The sequence below is a fragment of the Ammospiza nelsoni genome, chromosome 26 (assembly GCF_027579445.1).
Source record: "Ammospiza nelsoni isolate bAmmNel1 chromosome 26, bAmmNel1.pri, whole genome shotgun sequence".
In the NCBI taxonomy this organism is placed as follows: domain Eukaryota; kingdom Metazoa; phylum Chordata; class Aves; order Passeriformes; family Passerellidae; genus Ammospiza; species Ammospiza nelsoni.
This window is the reverse complement of record NC_080658.1, coordinates 2,370,376-2,388,733: the sequence shown is the minus strand read 5'-3', so window position 1 is coordinate 2,388,733 and position 18,358 is coordinate 2,370,376. Positions and strand designations below refer to the sequence as shown.

Genomic DNA, 18,358 nt, shown 5'->3' with positions numbered 1-18,358 from the left:
TGGCTCCAGGTTGGAGCTGGGCTTTCCTCGTAGCTGTTGCAAGGCAGAGCCTGGTTGCTGGCGCTCCCAGAGCCATCAGTCCCCACTCAGGTGAGCAGTGCTGCCCTTGCTGCAGGCACCCATGGCCTCCAGAGACCCTCCCAGGGTCTCACAGCCTGAGGGACTCCCCTGACTTCCCCTCAGGGCTAAGTGCCTGTATTTTCATATAGTATGCCAAGCTTGTCAGATGTGCTGTGGAACCAAAACCACACAAAATTAAGAAATTGACTTTGACAACACCCAATTATGTATCAAAAATCCTCTTTATTTATAGAGTGATAACGAGAGTATGATTGCTCCAAAGTGCTCCATGTGTCCATTGAACATCTCAGGGATGATGACAATGCTGGGACCAGGGAGGTGTCAGTAAAACAAATCCACTTTGACATCCAACCTTTAGTACCCATAATGAATTTTCCTGCCTTAAATTTCCTTTTGCCAGCCAAAGCAGCCTTGATTATTAACAAGGATGGTGTTGGGAGAGAAAACTGGCTTATTAGCAGAGATTTCACAAGACCTCACCGAGGGGTTCTGTGGGCTGGGCCAGGGACCTGGAACCACTCAGGAAGTTAAGGGCATACAGGGCCACAAACAGGGCAGCTATGGCCTCGAAGGGTTGATCCCTAGGGATAACTGATCCATTTTCCTGGAGCTGCAGTCCACTCAGCTCCACAAGGGCAATGGTTAACATCTGGTCCTCCTCCTGTGAGAAGAGCACGCTGGCATCCACAAGAAAAGTCTCCTTCTCCTTATCCAGGTCATGTTTCAGGAGATTTTCAACCTTCACAGCAACAACAAAAAAAGCAAAATCGGATTTTCAATCAATTGTCAACTTGTGTCATCATTATGGAAATGTTGCTAGAATTAAAATAGCCCATGCTTCCCCTTGAAGGGAGCCAAGTGTGATTTCTGTTCTCACCAGGTTCAGCTGTTGGGACACAATCTTCCTTTCCAAGGATTCCAGCAGCAGCAGCAGCTGATCCTCTGTTAACTCTGCAGAAATAAACTGGGTTTGGATCCAAAACCTCCCAGCAAGGTGATGGAGGTTGCTGGTGGGCTGGGACTGGTGAGCAGGATGGGAAAGAGTGAAGAGGATGGGAAGGGTGATCATTTCTTGTAGGAAATGCTTGTTTGTTCCAAGGTTCTTTGGATGTTTTAATAGAAATGATTTGTGCAGGCTCCCTGTGAGAGTGATCTGGCTGTTACCCACAATATCCCATATGGGATATGGAGTTGGAAGGGATCTAGAAGGATAACTGATGTGCAACTCCTGTCCCTGCACAGACACCCCAACAGCCCCACCCTGTGCTGAGGGTGTTGTCCAAGCCCTGCTGGAGCTGTGTCAGCCTTGGGGCTGTGACCATTGCCTGGGGAGTCTGTTCAGTGCCTGAGCCCCCTCAGGGATAAGAACTTTCCCAAAATCCAACCCAGCTGTCCCAGACACAGCTGCAGCCATTGGCCTGGGTCGTGTTGCTGGTCAGCAGAGCAGAGATGTGGGCTGGCCCTTGGGAGGAAGCTGTGGCCAGAATTGAGGGAGCAGGGAGCCCTGGGTGGGTGCAGAGGGGGTTTCTCTCCTCTCCTCTCCCCTCCATGGGCCTTGGATGTAGATTCCCCTTGAAGAGGAGGAGGAGTATGAGAGGAAGGCAAGAGGGAATGGCAGGAGTGGGAGTCATCCCTGCCTTGATTTCCTCCTTGAAGCCCCAAAGCCTCACCCTGCAAAGCATCAAGGACGTAGGTGATTCCTTCTGCCAGCTGAAGGAGATGATGTCTTTGGGATTGCTGCAAGGTGCTGAAGAGTTCTTTTAAATCTGGGCTCTCAGTTCTCAGCTCATAACCATCATTTTCCTCAAGAACTTCTTCCATCTGTGGGAAACAAGGAGAAGAAATATCAGGATTTGAGGGCAGAGGCTGCTGCCTGTCCTGAGCAGGGAGCTGTGCTGAGAGAGGGAATTTTGGATGGGCAGTTGTGGCCCAGGGCAGGTGACTTGTGGGACAGGAGGAGTGGTGTGGATGTGTCTGTGTTTATAAATTGTGTCAGTAAAAGCTTCACTTACTTTCTGGCTGAGCTCTTGAAGGAGGTTCTTGTCTCTCATCACAGCTTTGATGGTGTTTAAGATGATGAGCAGCAGGTCAGGAGACAACTCGGGGAAAATTCGGCAGGAATATCGAACTTCTGTCCTCACTTCTCCTAATTTTCCTGCTGAGGGACCTGCAACCCAGAATGAGTCCAAATCACTTGAGTTCTAGGAGCTAAGTGGGAGCTCTTAACCCAGAGTTTGAAACACTCATTTGATATCGAATTTGGGCAGTTGTGGTGTCTCGGGGAAGATGCAAATCCATCTCTCCTGGTTGTTTGCTTTATGCTGGGAGATTCCATCTTACCCAAAGCAGCCAAAAGTTGTGAGAGTGGAAGCAGTAAAATACATTCCTTACCATCAGCTATATAAGCTTGGCTTCTCACAGCTTCTGCTGGGAAGTAATCCAGATCTAAAAGAGGACAAAACAACACTTTTCTATACCAGCCTTCCCAGTGGTGGTCACCCCCTCAGCTTCCTCCCTGGCTCTTCTCTTCTGAGTAGGAAAGGAAAAGAAGCACGAAAACTCTGCTCTCTGTGCCATTTATCATAAGGAGCTCAGCACCTCCTGAAATGTGGATCTGAGCCTTCCTTCCTTCTTCCCTTTCTTTACTGTCCCCTCTCCAAAGAGCATCTTTGAACTTGTATGGTTTATCTGACCTCCCCCAGGTGATTTCCGTCTCTCACATTGCCTCCTCCTATCTGCAGACAAGCTGAAGGTAGCTCTGAGGGCAAGAGGTGCTTCATAAAATGTTCTTCCTCTTCTGGAATGGAGAACTTGATCATTTCTGGAAGTTGCTTACCCCATTTTCCATCTCTAATGTGCAGTGGGATGGTCCTGAAGGCCAGAGTGCATCCCTTGGGTATCACTATGCTTTGTTTGTCCTCCCTGTTGCTCTGCATAAAGAAAACAGCCTGTCAGAACAGCTGGGTGCAGGTGTTGGGGAAGCAAGGAGGGAGAAGCCAAACCTGTGCACAGAGTGAAGCATAAAATTTGGCCTTGAAGCCCCCGTCTGCCTTGGTGGATTCCTTGTACACGGCCTCCTCTGAGGCCTCAAGGGTTTCAGTGACCACGTACAGCCTGATGTCTGTTCTCTGGAGCTGTCGGATGAAGGAGTGATCCATGTTGATTTCCCTAAAAGAGGAAAAGGATGGGAAGGGTTTGGAGCACCAGGAGCAGCTGAGGCATCTGGGAGGGCTAAGCCTGTATGGGGGAACTTGTCACTCATTTCGTGTCTAACCTGGCCTAATTAGAGGAAGTTCATGTCCTAAGGTTTTAATCTTGGGTTTTGGCTGTGAAAACTGATTGTTGACCTGGTGTGAGCTGGAGGGAGATGACTGGAACATGTCTGATCCCTTTCTCATTCCTTACCTTTCTTTTCTCAATGCCTCCAGGGATTGCTGTGATATGCTCTTCTTCTGTGGCGTAATGGAAAACTCTTTGGACAAGGAGGCACCTCCTTTCAGCTCCACATTTGTAGGGTCAAATGAAATGCTGAGACCTCCATCAGCTTGGTCAGCACTGACTTTTGTGAGAGTGAATTGGCTGGACTCTTGATGGAGGGACTCTGAAACAATTCCATGGATTATCTTAAACAGCCCTACAAAGACTCAGCACTGTAAGTATCTAATACACAACAAAGCTGGAAATTGGTACAGTTCGGCCACAAAGAGTTCAAAAATAATTTCTGTGATATTTGATAAATTCATATTGATCAATTTGGGTTTTACCTATGCTTTTACCATCTTCTCCAGGCAGCAGCACATCATCCAGTGTGAAGCCTGTTCTCTGGTAGTAGGGAGCTCGATGGAATACAGTTTTTGGTTTGCTTTTTTTTTTCAGTAGATAGAGAGGCCTGAAGTGCTCATTGTCTGCGATGCTTTCAACAGGAACCAGTCCTTTGCACGGATCCATTTGATTTACAATGAATTTGGTGAGTTTTTTAAACATTCTGGCTGTGGCTGAGGTTTTGAAGCAAAAAATTGATTTGTGCCTTGGGAAAGAGGGAACACAAGCTAATCTGAATTACTTGAAATAATAGGAGGACATTGTAACAAAGTGTGACTTAATGATTGAGAAGATTTCAAAATAATGCCTCAAAATCCCCCTCACTGTCCAAGGACACAAGTTTCACAGGGTTGTTTCAGGGAGTCTTTTAAGAGGAAGCAGCACGAGATGTGGGTTGTTTGGCCTTGTCCTCCTTTGCTGTTGAGCCTCAGTGATTGTGCAGAGAGAGCATAGCTGGCAGACCCTCAAGACGCTGATTTTGGAGACAAATGTCCCCCAAAACAGAGAGACACCTACCCAGCCCATCCTCATTGGGCAGGCCCTGGTGGTCTGCAAGGGAGAGCTGGTGCTTGAGAGCCAGAAGGAAATCCCAGACAGCTTGATTTATCAAAAGGTTTCAGTTTCAACTTTCTGCTGTTTTATGGGAAGAAGGTGGGGAGGGGAAATTGGGCAATCAAGCCTGATATTGATGGGAAGGGACCTTAAGGGTCCTCCCATTCCCCCCCTGCCATGGCCAAGTACACATTCCACTCTCCCAGGCTGCTCGAAGCCGTGTCCAACCTGGTTGGAAACACTTCCATGGATGGGGCAGCCACAGCTTATCTGGGCATCCTGTTCTGGAGCCTCAGCATCCTCAGAGGGATTTCTTCCCAATATCCCATCTAATGCTACCCTGTTTCAATGTAAACCATTCCAAAGACAAATAGCCTTGTATGGTCAAGGTTAGTCGCCCTTGCAGGTGTCATTCCCTTGAAGGTCTCCAAGAAGAGAAGAAAAACTAAACAAGAGGACTTACCAGAGAGCTCCCACCAACCTTCTCCCCTTCCCAAAACTCTGGGATAACGCAGTTACCTGTTTGTGGGGTGGGGGGTGTGCAGAGCAGACCCTGGGGTGCTGAGGTGATGTGGCCTCTGGAGAGCAGCAGGACTGGGGAGAAAATCTCTGGTTTCCCTTCTGCTCAGAGGTGTGGAAGTGTTCTCTAAGTACGGGAGCCGTGAGTCGCACAGGAAGCTCGCACCACCACAACGCCAGAGCAAAGAGTAAACTGATTTCTCTTACCTTGCAAACAGGGGTTCCCTGAAGCAGCACCTGGGCAGGAGCAGTGTTAGACCCAATCTAACAGTGTTAGACCCAATCTGTGCTGGAAGAACCCTGGCATTCCCCAGCAGTTTATCAGGAGCTGTTCCCAGCTGTGATGTCACTTCAGCAATTTTACATCCTCACCACCCGTGTTCCGCTTCCACAAAGCGGCCGTTGCTTACGTAACGCTTCCTTTTTACTCATTGAGCACAGTCTGTTACAGGGTTACTGGAACTTCCACAGGTGTAGGAGATGTAAATCCAGTGCTGGAAGTGTCCCAGACTGGATTGGGCAGGAATGTGCCCTGTCCATGGCAGCAGGTGGGACTGGGTGGCTTTAAGGTCCCTTCAAACAAAACCATTCCATCCTTGTGTATTCAGCTTTATAGAGCCAGGTAACACTGCTGTTCTTTGACAGATGGAGAAATGAACTCAGGAGGGGATATTGACAAGAAATTCCTCTCTGTGAGGGTGATGTGACCCCAGAACAGGTTTCCCAGAGAAAATGAGGCTGCCCCATCCCTGGGAGTGTCCCAGGCCAGGTTGGATGTGGCTTGGAGCAGCCTGGGCTGGTGGAAGGTGTCCCTGCCCATGGCAGGGGTGGGAATGGCCCTGGAGCCTTAAGGTGCCTTCAAACCCGAGCCATTGCATTTCTGCTGGGTACATTGCTGTGCTTGTTTGAGAGCAACAGCCATCCATGTGATGATTCCACCACTCAAGCACAAGTTTTTACCTGAATACTTTATTTTTATTAGTGTCCGTTAGAACTGTGTTAGAAGGAGTAATAAAAATATTCACACTTTATTTTAGAAAGTTCTCTACATGAGACTGCTGTGTCCACATCCAGAGCCCTTGTTTCTGGTACAGCCTCAATCCTGAGGTGTGCCATGGGACAGAAAAGAGACCAAAGTAAAAAACAGCCTTTGAGACCACCAAATTGCTTAGCAAGAAGCTGCACTTTATTTATAAAGTGATAATGGGAATATTTGTGGCATCTCTCTGAAGTGTTGCCCAAGTCTCTTGAGCATCTTGGAGAGATGGGAACGGAGAGGTGTCAGTGAAGCCTTTGGGATTTTCCCACCTTCCTACAACCAGCAGTTAATGGAGTCCCCACTGAACCAGAGAGGGACCAGGGTGAATCACTGCTGATGTTTTCCTTTGGCTTTTGTTTTCTTTTCATTTCCTTCCTTTTCCTTTGCATTTCATTTTTGCCTTTGCATGTTCTTTCCCATCTGCCCTTCCCCTTCCCCTTTCCATCCTCTTTCCATTCCCTTTGCCCTTCCCTTTCCCATTTGCAGATTGCAGAAGCAGCAGCAGTAGCAGCATTCTGAGGGAAGCAGGATTACATGAATCATTGGTGCCAGGCCTGTGGTTGTTTGGGCTTTTGGATTTTCCTGTTTTCCCTCAGTATTTTTGGGGAGACAGACAGACAAATCCACTTTGATATCCTGCCTTTAGCATCCATATTGAATATTCTAGCTATGATTTGCTTTTGCCAGCCAAAGCAGCCTTGATTATTAACTAGGGTGATATTGGGAAGAAAATTTTCTTGTCAGCAGAGATTTCCCAACATCTTGTAGAAGAGTTCCCTGTGCAGGGCCAGGCACCGCCTACTTGGAACCACTCAGGAGTATGAGGGCATACAGGGCCACAAACAGGGCTGCCACAGCCTCGAAGGGTTCATCCCTAGGGATAGCTGATCCCTTTTCCTGGAGGAGCTGCACTCCACTCAGCTCCACCAGGGCAATGGTTAACATCTGGTCCTCCTCGTGTTGGAAAGAGAGCAGCCTGGCATTCACAGGGAAAGGCCTCATCACATATTCCAGGTCATGTTTCAGTAGGTTTTCAACCTTTAAATGACAATAAAAAAGCAAACTCATTATTTTAATCAGTAGTCAAGTTGTGACACTATGGAGATGTTGCTATAATTGCAATAGTCTGAGCTCCCTTGAAAGGGGCCAAATGTGATGTGTCTTCTCACCAGGTTCAGCTGTTGGGACACAATCTTCCTTTCCAAGGATTCCAGCAGCAGCAGCAGCTGATCCTCTGTTAACTCTGCAGAAATAAACTGGGTTTGGATCCAAAACCTCCCAGCAAGGTGATGGAGGTTGCTGGTGGGCTGGGACTGGTGAGCAGGATGGGAAAGAGTGAAGAGGATGGGAAGGGTGATCATTTCTTGTATGAAATGCTCCTTTGGTCAAAGTTCTTTGGATGTTTTAATAGAAATGACTTGTGCAGGCTCCCTGTGAGAGTGATCTGGCTGTTACCCACAATATCCCATATGGAATGTGGAGTTGGAAGTGATCTAGAAGGATAATTGATGTGCAACTCCTGTCCCTGCACAGACACCCCAACAACCCCACCCTGTGCTGAGGGTGTTGTCCAAGCCCTGCTGGAGCTGTGTCAGCCTTGGGGCTGTGACCATTGCCTGGGGAGTCTGTTCAGTGCCTGAGCCCCCTCAGGGATAAGAACTTTCCCAAAATCCAACCCAGCTGTCCCAGACACAGCTGCAGCCATTGGCCTGGGTCGTGTTGCTGGTCAGCAGAGCAGAGATGTGGGCTGGCCCTTGGGAGGAAGCTGTGGCCAGAATTGAGGGAGCAGGGAGCCCTGGGTGGGTGCAGAGGGGTTTCTCTCCTCTCCTCCTCCTCCGTGGCTCTTGGATGTAGATTCCCCTTGAAGAGGAGGAGGAGTATGAGAGGAAGGCAGGAGGGAATGGCAGGAGTGGGAGTCATCCCTGCCTTGATTTCCCCCTTGAAGCCCCAAAGCCTCACCCTGCAAAGCATCAAGGACGTAGGTGATTCCTTCTGCCAGCTGAAGGAGACGATGTCTTGGAGATTGCTGCAACGTGCTGAAGAGTTCTTTTAAATCTGGGCTCTCAGTTCTCAGCTCATAACCATAATTTTGCTCAGCAACTTCTTCCATCTGTGGGGAACAAGGAGAAGAAATGTCAGGATTTGAGGGCAGAGGCTGCTGCCTGTCCTGAGCAGGGAGCTGTGCTGAGAGAGGGAATTTTGGATGGGCAGTTGTGGCCCAGGGCAGGTGACTTGTGGGACAGGAGGAGTGGTGTGGATGTGTCTGTGTTTGTAAATTGTGTTAGTGAGAAAAGCTTCACTTACTTTCTGGCTGAGCTCTTGAAGGAGGTTCTCATCTCTCATCACAGCTTTGATGGTGTTTAAGATGATGAGCAGCAGGTCAGGAGACAACTCGGGGAAAATTCGGCAGGAATATTGAACTTCTGTCCTCACTTCTACTAATTTTCCTGCTGAGGGACCTGCAACCCAGAATGGGTCCAAATCTGTCACTTGAGTTCTAGGAGCTAAGTGGGAGCTCTTAACCCAGAGTTTGAAACACTCATTTGATATCGAATTTGGGCAGTTGTGGTGTCTCGGGGAAGATGCAAATCCATCTCTCCTGGTTGTTTGCTTTATGCTGGGAGATTCCATGTTACCCAAAGTAGCGAAATGTTGTGAGTGTGGATACAGGAAATCCCATTTGTCTCCATCAGCTATATAAGCTTGGCTTCTCACAGCTTCTGCTGGGAAGTAATCCAGATCTAAAAGAGGACAAAACAACACTTTTCTATACCAGCCTTCCCAGTGGTGGTCACCCCCTCAGCTTCCTCCCTGGCTCTTCTCTTCTGAGCAGGAAAGGAAAAGAAACACCAAAACTCTGCTCTCTGTGCCATTTATCATAAGGAGCTCTGCACCTCCTGAAACGTGAATCTGAGCCTTCCTTCCTTCTTTCCTTTCTTTACTGTCCCCTCTCCAAAGAGCATCTTTGAACTTGTATGGTTTATCTGACCTCCCTCAGGTGATTTCCGTCTCTCACATTGCCTCCTCCTGTCTGCAGACAAGCTGAAGGTAGCTCTGAGGGCAAGAGGTGCTTCATAAAATGTTCTTCCTCTTCTGGAATGGAGAACTTGATCATTTCTGGAAGTTGCTTACCCCATTTTCCATCTCTAATGTGCAGTGGGATGGTCCTGAAGGCCAGCGTGCATCCCTTGGGTATCACTATGCTTTGTTTGTCCTCCCTGTTGCTCTGCATAAAGAAAACAGCCTGTCAGAACAGCTGGGTGCAGGTGTTGGGGAAGCAAGGAGGGAGAAGCCAAACCTGTGCACAGAGTGAAGCATAAAATTTGGCCTTGAAGCCCCCGTCTGCCTTGGTGGATTCCTTGTACACGGCCTCCTCTGAGGCCTCGAGGGTTTCAGTGACCACGTACAGCCTGATGTCTGTTCTCTGGAGCTGTCGGATGAAGGAGTGATCCATGTTGATTTCCCTAAAAGAGGAAAAGGATGGGAAGGGTTTGGAGCACCAGGAGCAGCTGAGGCATCTGGGAGGGATAAACCTGTATAGGGGAACTTGTCACTCATTTCGTGTCTAACCTGGCCTAATTAGAGGAAGTTCATGTCCTAAGGTTTTAATCTTGGGTTTTGGCTGTGAAAACTGATTGTTGACCTGGTGTGAGCTGGAGGGAGATGACTGGAACATGTCTGATCCCTTTCTCATTCCTTACCTTTCTTTTCTCAGTGCCTCCAGGGATTGCTGTGATATGCTCTTCTTCTGTGGCGTAATGGAAAACTCTTTGGACAAGGAGGCACCTCCTTTCAGCTCCACATTTGTAGGGTCAAATGAAATGCTGAGACCTCCATCAGCTTGGTCAGCACTGACTTTTGTGAGAGTGAATTGGCTGGACTCTTGATGGAGGGACTCTGAAACAATTCCATGGATTATCTTAAACAGCCCTACAAAGACTCAGCACTGTAAGTATCTAATACACAACAAAGCTGGAAATTGGTACAGTTCGGCCACAAAGAGTTCAAAAATAATTTCTGTGATATTTGATAAATTCATATTGATCAATTTGGGTTTTACCTGTGCTTGTACCATCTTCTCCAGGCAGCAGCACATCATCCAGTGTGAAGCCTGTTCTCTGGTAGTAGGGAGCTCGGTGGAATATGCGGTTTGATTTTTTTTTTTTAATCAGTAGGCAGAAAGGCCTGAAGTGCTCATTGTGTACGATGCTCTCAACAGGATCCAATTCTTTGCACGGATCCATTTGATTTACAATGAATTTGGTGAGTTTTTTAAACATTCTGGCTGTGGCTGAGGTTTTGAAGCAAAAAATTGATTTGTGCCTTGGGAAAGAGGGAACACAAGCTAAGCTGAATTACTTGAAATAATAGGAGGACATTGTAACAAAGTGTGACTTAATGATTGAGAAGATTTCAAAATAATGCCTCAAAATCCCCCTCACTGTCCAAGGACACAAGTTTCACAGGGTTGTTTCAGGGAGTCTTTTAAGAGGAAGCAGCACGAGATGTGGGTTGTTTGGCCTTGTCCTCCTTTGCTGTTGAGCCTCAGTGATTGTGCAGAGAGAGCACAGCTGGCAGACCCTCAGGATGCTGATTTTGGAGACAAATGTCCCCCAAAACAGAGAGACACCTACCCAGCCCAGCCTCATTGGGCAGGCCCTGGTGGTCTGCAAGGGAGAGCTGGTGCTTGAGAGCCAGCAGGAAATCCCTGTTTGTTTTCTCAGACAGCTTGTTTTTATCAGTTTCAACTTTCTGCTGTTTTATGGGAAGAAGGTGGGGAGGGGAAATTGGGCAATCAAGCCTGATATTGATGGGAAGGGACCTTAAGGGTCCTCCCATTCCCCCCCTGCCATGGCCAAGTACACATTCCACTCTCCCAGGCTGCTCGAAGCCGTGTCCAACCTGGTTGGAAACACTTCCATGGATGGGGCAGCCACAGCTTATCTGGGCATCCTGTTCTGGAGCCTCAGCATCCTCAGAGGGATTTCTTCCCAATATCCCATCTAATGCTACCCTGTTTCAATGTAAACCATTCCAAAGACAAATAGCCTTGTATGGTCAAGGTTAGTCGCCCTTGCAGGTGTCATTCCCTTGAAGGTCTCCAAGAAGAGAAGAAAAACTAAACAAGAGCACTTACCAGAGAGCTCCCACCAACCTTCTCCCCTTCCCAAAACTCTGGGATAACGCAGTTACCTGTTTGTGGGGTGGGGGGTGTGCAGAGCAGACCCTGGGGTGCTGAGGTGATGTGGCCTCTGGAGAGCAGCAGGACTGGGGAGAAAATCTCTGGTTTCCCTTCTGCTCAGAGGTGTGGAAGTGTTCTCTAAGTACGGGAGCCGTGAGTCGCACAGGAAGCTCGCACCACCACAACGCCAGAGCAAAGAGTAAACTGATTTCTCTTACCTTGCAAACAGGGGTTCCCTGAAGCAGCACCTGGGCAGGAGCAGTGTTAGACCCAATCTAACAGTGTTAGACCCAATCTGTGCTGGAAGAACCCTGGCATTCCCCAGCAGTTTATCAGGAGCTGTTCCCAGCTGTGATGTCACTTCAGCAATTTTACATCCTCACCACCCGTGTTCCGCTTCCACAAAGCGGCCGTTGCTTACGTAACGCTTCCTTTTTACTCATTGAGCACAGTCTGTTACAGGGTTACTGGAACTTCCACAGGTGTAGGAGATGTAAATCCAGTGCTGGAAGTGTCCCAGACTGGATTGGGCAGGAATGTGCCCTGTCCATGGCAGCAGGTGGGACTGGGTGGCTTTAAGGTCCCTTCAAACAAAACCATTCCATCCTTGTGTATTCAGCTTTATAGAGCCAGGTAACACTGCTGTTCTTTGACAGATGGAGAAATGAACTCAGGAGGGGATATTGACAAGAAATTCCTCTCTGTGAGGGTGATGTGGCCCCAGAACAGGTTTCCCAGAGAAAATGAGGCTGCCCCATCCCTGGGAGTGTCCCAGGCCAGGTTGGATGTGGCTTGGAGCAGCCTGGGCTGGTGGAAGGTGTCCCTGCCCATGGCAGGGGTGGGAATGGCCCTGGAGCCTTAAGGTGCCTTCAAACCCGAGCCATTGCATTTCTGCTGGGTACATTGCTGTGCTTGTTTGAGAGCAACAGCCATCCATGTGATGATTCCACCACTCAAGCACAAGTTTTTACCTGAATACTTTATTTTTATTAGTGTCCGTTAGAACTGTGTTAGAAGGAGTAATAAAAATATTCACACTTTATTTTAGAAAGTTCTCTACATGAGACTGCTGTGTCCACATCCAGAGCCCTTGTTTCTGGTACAGCCTCAATCCTGAGGTGTGCCATGGGACAGAAAAGAGACCAAAGTAAAAAACAGCCTTTGAGACCACCAAATTGCTTAGCAAGAAGCTGCACTTTATTTATAAAGTGATAATGGGAATATTTGTGGCATCTCTCTGAAGTGTTGCCCAAGTCTCTTGAGCATCTTGGAGAGATGGGAACGGAGAGGTGTCAGTGAAGCCTTTGGGATTTTCCCACCTTCCTACAACCAGCAGTTAATGGAGTCCCCACTGAACCAGAGAGGGACCAGGGTGAATCACTGCTGATGTTTTCCTTTGGCTTTTGTTTTCTTTTCATTTCCTTCCTTTTCCTTTGCATTTCATTTTTGCCTTTGCATGTTCTTTCCCATCTGCCCTTCCCCTTCCCCTTTCCATCCTCTTTCCATTCCCTTTGCCCTTCCCTTTCCCATTTGCAGATTGCAGAAGCAGCAGCAGTAGCAGCATTCTGAGGGAAGCAGGATTACATGAATCATTGGTGCCAGGCCTGTGGTTGTTTGGGCTTTTGGATTTTCCTGTTTTCCCTCAGTATTTTTGGGGAGACAGACAGACAAATCCACTTTGATATCCTGCCTTTAGCATCCATATTGAATATTCTAGCTATGATTTGCTTTTGCCAGCCAAAGCAGCCTTGATTATTAACTAGGGTGATATTGGGAAGAAAATTTTCTTGTCAGCAGAGATTTCCCAACATCTTGTAGAAGAGTTCCCTGTGCAGGGCCAGGCACCGCCTACTTGGAACCACTCAGGAGTATGAGGGCATACAGGGCCACAAACAGGGCTGCCACAGCCTCGAAGGGTTCATCCCTAGGGATAGCTGATCCCTTTTCCTGGAGGAGCTGCACTCCACTCAGCTCCACCAGGGCAATGGTTAACATCTGGTCCTCCTCGTGTTGGAAAGAGAGCAGCCTGGCATTCACAGGGAAAGGCCTCATCACATATTCCAGGTCATGTTTCAGTAGGTTTTCAACCTTTAAATGACAATAAAAAAGCAAACTCATTATTTTAATCAGTAGTCAAGTTGTGACACTATGGAGATGTTGCTATAATTGCAATAGTCTGAGCTCCCTTGAAAGGGGCCAAATGTGATGTGTCTTCTCACCAGGTTCAGCTGTTGGGACACAATCTTCCTTTCCAAGGATTCCAGCAGCAGCAGCAGCTGATCCTCTGTTAACTCTGCAGAAATAAACTGGGTTTGGATCCAAAACCTCCCAGCAAGGTGATGGAGGTTGCTGGTGGGCTGGGACTGGTGAGCAGGATGGGAAAGAGTGAAGAGGATGGGAAGGGTGATCATTTCTTGTATGAAATGCTCCTTTGGTCAAAGTTCTTTGGATGTTTTAATAGAAATGACTTGTGCAGGCTCCCTGTGAGAATGATCTGGCTGTTACCCACAATATCCCATATGGGATATGGAGTTGGAAGGGATCTAAAAGGATAATTGATGTGCAACTCCTGTCCCTGCACAGACACCCCAACAATCCCACCCTGTGCTGAGGGTGTTGTCCAAGCCCTGCTGGAGCTGTGTCAGCCTTGGGGCTGTGACCATTGCCTGGGGAGTCTGTTCAGTGCCTGAGCCCCCTCTGGGATAAGAACCTTTCCCTGGTATCCAACCCAGCTGTCCCAGACACAGCTGCAGCCATTGGCCTGGGTCGTGTTGCTGGTCAGCAGAGCAGAGATGTGGGCTGCCCTTGGGAGGAAGCTGTGGCCAGACTTTGAGGGAGCAGGGAGCCCTGGCTGGGTGCAGAGGGGGTTTCTCTCCTCTCCCCTCTGTGGTATTTTGATGTTGATTCCACTTGAGGAGGAGGAGGAGTATGAGAGGAAGGAATGAGAGAATGGCAGGAGTGGGAGTCATCCCTGCCTTGATTTCCCTCCTGAAGCCCCAAAGCCTCACCCTGCAAAGCATCAAGGACGTAGGTGATTCCTTCTGCCAGCTGAAGGAGATGATGTCTTGGGGATTGCTGCAAGGTGCTGAACAGTTCTTTTAAATCTGGGCTTTCAGTTTTCAGCTCATAACCATCATTTTCCTCAAGAACTTCGTCCATCTGTGGGAAACAAGGAGAAGAAATGTCAGGATTTGAGGGCAGAGGCTGCTGCCTGTCCTGAGCAGGGAGCTGTGCTGAGAGAGGGAATTTTGGATGGGCAGTTGTGGCCCAGGGCAGGTGACTTGTGGGACAGGAGGAGTGGTGTGGATGTGTCTGTGTTTATAAATTGTGTCAGTAAAAGCTTCACTTACTTTCTGGCTGAGCTCTTGAAGGAGGTTCTCATCTGTCATCACAGCTTTGATGGTGTTTAAGATGATGAGCAGCCGGTCAGGAGACAACTCGGGGAAAATTCGGCAGGAATATCGAACTTCTGTCCTCACTTCTACTAATTTTCCTGCTGAGGGACCTGCAACCCAGAATGAGTCCAAATCTGTCACTTGAGTTCTAGGAGTGGACAGGCAGCTCTAAACCTGGTTTTGAAACACTTCTCTGAGTGTTTCTGAAGCAATATGGAATTTGGGCAGGTGTGGTATCTCAGGGAAGATACAAATCCATCTCTCCTGGTGGTTTGTTTTATGCTGGGAGATTCCATCTTACCCAAAGCAGCCAAATGTTGTGCATGTGAAAGCAGTAAAATACATTACTTACCATCATCTACATAACCTTGCCTGTCCTCAACTACATTATCTTCATCTTCGTCTTGGAAATAATCCATTTCTGTAGCAGGATAGAAAGGACATTTATGGTTTTCTAGACCAGCCTTCACAGTGGTGGTTCACCCACCCTGTTTTTTCCCTGGTTCTTTTCTTCCAAGCAGAAAATTTCAGACCCAAACTCTCTTCTCTGTGCCATTTATCACCAGGAGCTTTGCAGCTCCTCAAAAGTAGATCAGACACTTCCTTCTTTCCATTTTTTACTGACCCCTGCCCAAACAAGATCTTTCTTGTGTGGCTCTTTGACCTTGCATGGGCTGTCTGGCTGCCCTCAGGTGATTTCTGTCCATCACACTGCCTCCCTCTCCTTGCAAACAAGTCTAGGATGTATCTGGGGCCAGGTGATTCTTCATAAAATGTTCTTCCTCTTGTGCACCTTTTCTAGAAGGGAGAAACTGGTCATTTCTGGAAGTTGCTTACCCCATGTGCTCCATCTCTAATGTGCAGTGGGACGGTCCTGAAGGCCAGCGTGCAGCCCTTGGGTATCACTATAGCTTGGTTGTTCTCTCTGGTGCCCTGGTGAAGGGAAACAACCAGTTAGAACAGCTGGGTGCAGGTGTTGGGAAGCAAGGAGGGAGAAGCCAAACCTTTGCATGGAGTGTGGCATAAATTTTAGCCTTGAAGCCCCTGTCTGCCTTGGTGGATTCCTCGTACACGGCCTCCTCTGAGGCCTCGAGGATTTCAGTGACCACGTACAGCCTGATGTCTGTTCTCTGGAGCTGTTGGATGAAGGAGTGATCCATGTTGATTTTCCTAAAAGAGGAAAAGGATGGGAAGGGTTTGGAGCACTAGGAGCAGCTGACACAACTGGGGGGATGTGCTGGTTTTCCATGGCCTGGATTTTGGTTTTTGGCTATTGAAAAACCGTTCTTAACGTGGTATAGGCAGGAGGGAGATGACTGGAGTGTGTGTGCTCCCTTTGTCATTCCTTACCTTTCTCTTCTCAGTGCCTCCAGGTATTGCTGTGATATGCCGTTCTTCTTTGACTTGACAGAGAACCCTTTGAACAAGGAGGCACCTCCTTTCAGCTCTACACTTGCAGGATCAAATGAAATGCTGAGACCTCCATCAACTTCATCAGCTCTGACTTTTGTGAGAGTGAATTGGTTGGAATCTTGATGGAGGGACTCTGAAACAATTCCATGGATTATCTTAATCAGGATTACAGACTCAGCACTGTCAGTATATCACATACAGAAGAAAGCTGGAACTTACTAGAGTTCAGCCACAAAGAGTTCAAAAATAATTTCTGTGATATTTGATAAATTCATATTGATAAATTTGGGTTTTACCTGTGCTTTTACCATCTTCTCCAGGCAGCAGCACATCATCCAGTGTGAAGCCTGTTCTCTGGTAGTAGGGAGCTCGATGGAATATGCGGTTTGATTTTTTTTTTTTAATCAGTAGGCAGAAAGGCCTGAAGTGCTCCTGGTCTGCAATGCTCTTGACAGGATCCAATTCTTTGCACGGATCCATTTGATTTACAATGATTTTGGTGAGTTTTTTAAACATTCTGGCTGTGGCTGAGGTTTTGAAGCAAAGCCAAAGGGATTTGTGCCTTGGGAAAGAGGGAACACAAGTTAAGCCAAATGACTTTAAATAATAGCACAGAATCACAGAATCAGCTAGGTGGGAAAAGATCTTTGAGATCATCTAGTCCAACCCATGACCTAACATTTCCTCATCAACTAAATCATGGTGCTGAGTGCCATGTCCAGTCTTTTTTAAAATACGTCCAGGGATGATTACTCCACCACATCTCTGGGCAGATGATTCCAGTGGCCTATCACTCTTTCAGTGAAGAATTTTTTCGTGATGTCTAAGCAAAACTTCCCCTGGTGCAGCTTAAGCGGGATGTTGTAACAAAGTGTTTCTTTAATTAGTAAAAAATTTCAAAATAATGACTGGTATTACCCAAGACACGAGTTTCACAGGGTTGTTACAGGGAGCTTTTGGAGAGGAAGCAGCAGGAGCTGTGGGTTGTTTGACCTTGTCCCCCTTTGCTGTTGAGCCTCAGTGATTGTGTAGAGAGAGCAGAGCAGGCACACTCTGAGGATGCTGATATTAGGGGCAAATGTCCCTGAAAATAAAGAGAAATCAGCCCAGCCTTATTGGGCAGGCCCTGGTGGTCTACAGGGGAGAGCTGGTGTTTGAGGGCCGAAAGAAATCCCAGTTTCCTTTCTGACACAGCTTCTTTTTATGAAAAAGTTTCAGTTTCACTTTTCTGGTGTTTTACACGAAAGAGCTGGAGAGGAGAAATTGAACAATCCAGAATGGTTTGGATGGGAAGGGACCTTAAAGCTCATCCCGTTCCTTTCCCTAAGATGGTCAGGGACACCTTCCACTATCCCAGGTTGCTCCAAGCCCTGGCCTTGGACACTTCCAGGGCAGTGTGCCGGTGTGGCTGTGTGCCGGTGTGGCTGTGTGCCGGTGTCTGACCATACAGAAATTCCTTCCCAATACCCGATCTAACCCTGCTCTCTTGGAGTTTAAACCATTCCAAAGACAAATAGCTGCCAGTGCTCAATGTTATTAGCCCTTCTGAGCTCTTTCCCTTGAAGGTCTCCAAGAAGAGAAGAAAAACTAAACAAGACCACTTAACAGAGAGCTCCCACCAACCTTCTCTACCCAAGAGCTCTACCCAAGCTCTGGGATGATGCACTTACCTGTTTGTGGGGTGGTGGGCGTGCAGAGCAGACCCTGAGGCTGCCAAGGTGGTGTGGCCTCTGGAGAGCAGCAGGACTGGGGACAAGTTCTCTGGCTCTCTGCCAAAGGTGGGGAAGTGTTTGCTAAGTACGGGAGCCGTGAGTTGCCACGATGGGAAGCTTGCCCCATCGCACGAACACAGAGCAAAGAGTAAATTGATTTTTCTTGCTGAAGTAGGTTCCTGGAAGCAACACCTGGGCAGGGGCAGTGTTAGATCTGATCCATGCTGGTGGTTCCCTGGCTGTTCACACCTGAGTTCTTATTCCCCAGAGTTATTCTCAGTTGGAGCAATTCACCATCCTCCTCCCCAGTGTTCCATTTCCTCAGAATGGCCATTGCTTGTGTGAGTCTTCCTTGAGCAGATTTTGTGATAGGGGCTGTGGAAAACTTGAAATTCTACAGATGTAGGAGATGTAAGCCCATGCCTGGAGCTGTCCAACATCAGACTGAACAGGAAGGTATCCCTGCCCCTGGCAGCAGGTGGGACTGGATGCCTTTAAGGTCCCTTCAAACAAAACCATTCCATCCTTCAATACTGCAACGTTATCAAGCCATGTAATGCTGCTGTTCTTTGACAGATGGAGAAATGGACTCAGGAGGGAATATTGACAAGAAATTCCTCTCTGTGAGGGTGGGGAGGCCCTG

General features: G+C 48.0%; 3 protein-coding genes across 3 annotated transcripts; all 3 read right to left on the bottom strand.

The window, feature by feature from the left end:
* Positions 1 to 336: 336 nt before the first annotated feature.
* Positions 337 to 5,318, bottom strand: LOC132084374 (gasdermin-A3-like). The gene is made up of 10 exons (XM_059489449.1): positions 5,182 to 5,318; positions 3,846 to 4,108; positions 3,487 to 3,682; positions 3,084 to 3,249; positions 2,918 to 3,011; positions 2,473 to 2,526; positions 2,094 to 2,248; positions 1,752 to 1,902; positions 959 to 1,032; positions 337 to 820 (listed from the first exon to the last, which is right to left on the bottom strand). Exons 2-10 carry the CDS (start codon positions 4,063 to 4,065, stop codon positions 548 to 550), a joined length of 1,383 nt encoding a protein of 460 aa, XP_059345432.1. The 5' UTR covers positions 4,066 to 4,108; positions 5,182 to 5,318; the 3' UTR covers positions 337 to 547.
* Positions 5,319 to 6,247: 929 nt separating this feature from the next.
* On the bottom strand, positions 6,248 to 17,725 carry LOC132084018 (gasdermin-A3-like). Its single transcript, XM_059489013.1, has 11 exons — positions 17,674 to 17,725; positions 16,300 to 16,565; positions 15,941 to 16,136; positions 15,595 to 15,760; positions 15,412 to 15,523; positions 14,943 to 15,011; positions 14,546 to 14,700; positions 14,204 to 14,354; positions 13,415 to 13,488; positions 12,526 to 13,283; positions 6,248 to 6,444 (listed from the first exon to the last, which is right to left on the bottom strand). The coding sequence occupies exons 2-10, from the start codon at positions 16,517 to 16,519 to the stop codon at positions 13,044 to 13,046; spliced, it is 1,383 nt and encodes a 460-aa protein (XP_059344996.1). The 5' UTR covers positions 16,520 to 16,565; positions 17,674 to 17,725; the 3' UTR covers positions 6,248 to 6,444; positions 12,526 to 13,043.
* On the bottom strand, positions 6,565 to 10,293 carry LOC132084381 (gasdermin-A3-like). The gene is made up of 9 exons (XM_059489455.1): positions 10,074 to 10,293; positions 9,715 to 9,910; positions 9,312 to 9,477; positions 9,146 to 9,239; positions 8,702 to 8,754; positions 8,318 to 8,473; positions 7,973 to 8,123; positions 7,183 to 7,256; positions 6,565 to 7,051 (listed from the first exon to the last, which is right to left on the bottom strand). Exons 1-9 carry the CDS (start codon positions 10,291 to 10,293, stop codon positions 6,812 to 6,814), a joined length of 1,350 nt encoding a protein of 449 aa, XP_059345438.1. The 3' UTR covers positions 6,565 to 6,811.
* Positions 17,726 to 18,358: the final 633 nt, after the last annotated feature.

Excerpts from the sequence above, each read along its gene's own strand:
- LOC132084374 (XM_059489449.1), bottom strand. The coding sequence starts at position 4,065 with ATGTTTAAAAAACTCACCAAATTCATTGTAAATCAAATGGATCCGTGC. Across the intron at positions 3,250-3,486 it reads GAGGCATTGAGAAAAGAAAG|GGAAATCAACATGGATCACT; the intron begins GTAAGGAATGAG and ends TTCCTCTTTTAG. Across the intron at positions 1,033-1,751 it reads CGTCCTTGATGCTTTGCAGG|AGTTAACAGAGGATCAGCTG; the intron begins GTGAGGCTTTGG and ends TTATTTCTGCAG.
- LOC132084381 (XM_059489455.1), bottom strand. The coding sequence starts at position 10,293 with ATGTTTAAAAAACTCACCAAATTCATTGTAAATCAAATGGATCCGTGC. Across the intron at positions 9,240-9,311 it reads ATGCTTCACTCTGTGCACAG|AGCAACAGGGAGGACAAACA; the intron begins GTTTGGCTTCTC and ends TTCTTTATGCAG. Across the intron at positions 7,052-7,182 it reads TGTCCCAACAGCTGAACCTG|GTTGAAAACCTACTGAAACA; the intron begins GTGAGAAGACAC and ends TGTCATTTAAAG.
- LOC132084018 (XM_059489013.1), bottom strand. The coding sequence starts at position 16,519 with ATGTTTAAAAAACTCACCAAAATCATTGTAAATCAAATGGATCCGTGC. Across the intron at positions 15,524-15,594 it reads ATGCCACACTCCATGCAAAG|GGCACCAGAGAGAACAACCA; the intron begins GTTTGGCTTCTC and ends TCCCTTCACCAG. Across the intron at positions 14,355-14,545 it reads TTCAAGAGCTCAGCCAGAAA|ATGGACGAAGTTCTTGAGGA; the intron begins GTAAGTGAAGCT and ends TGTTTCCCACAG.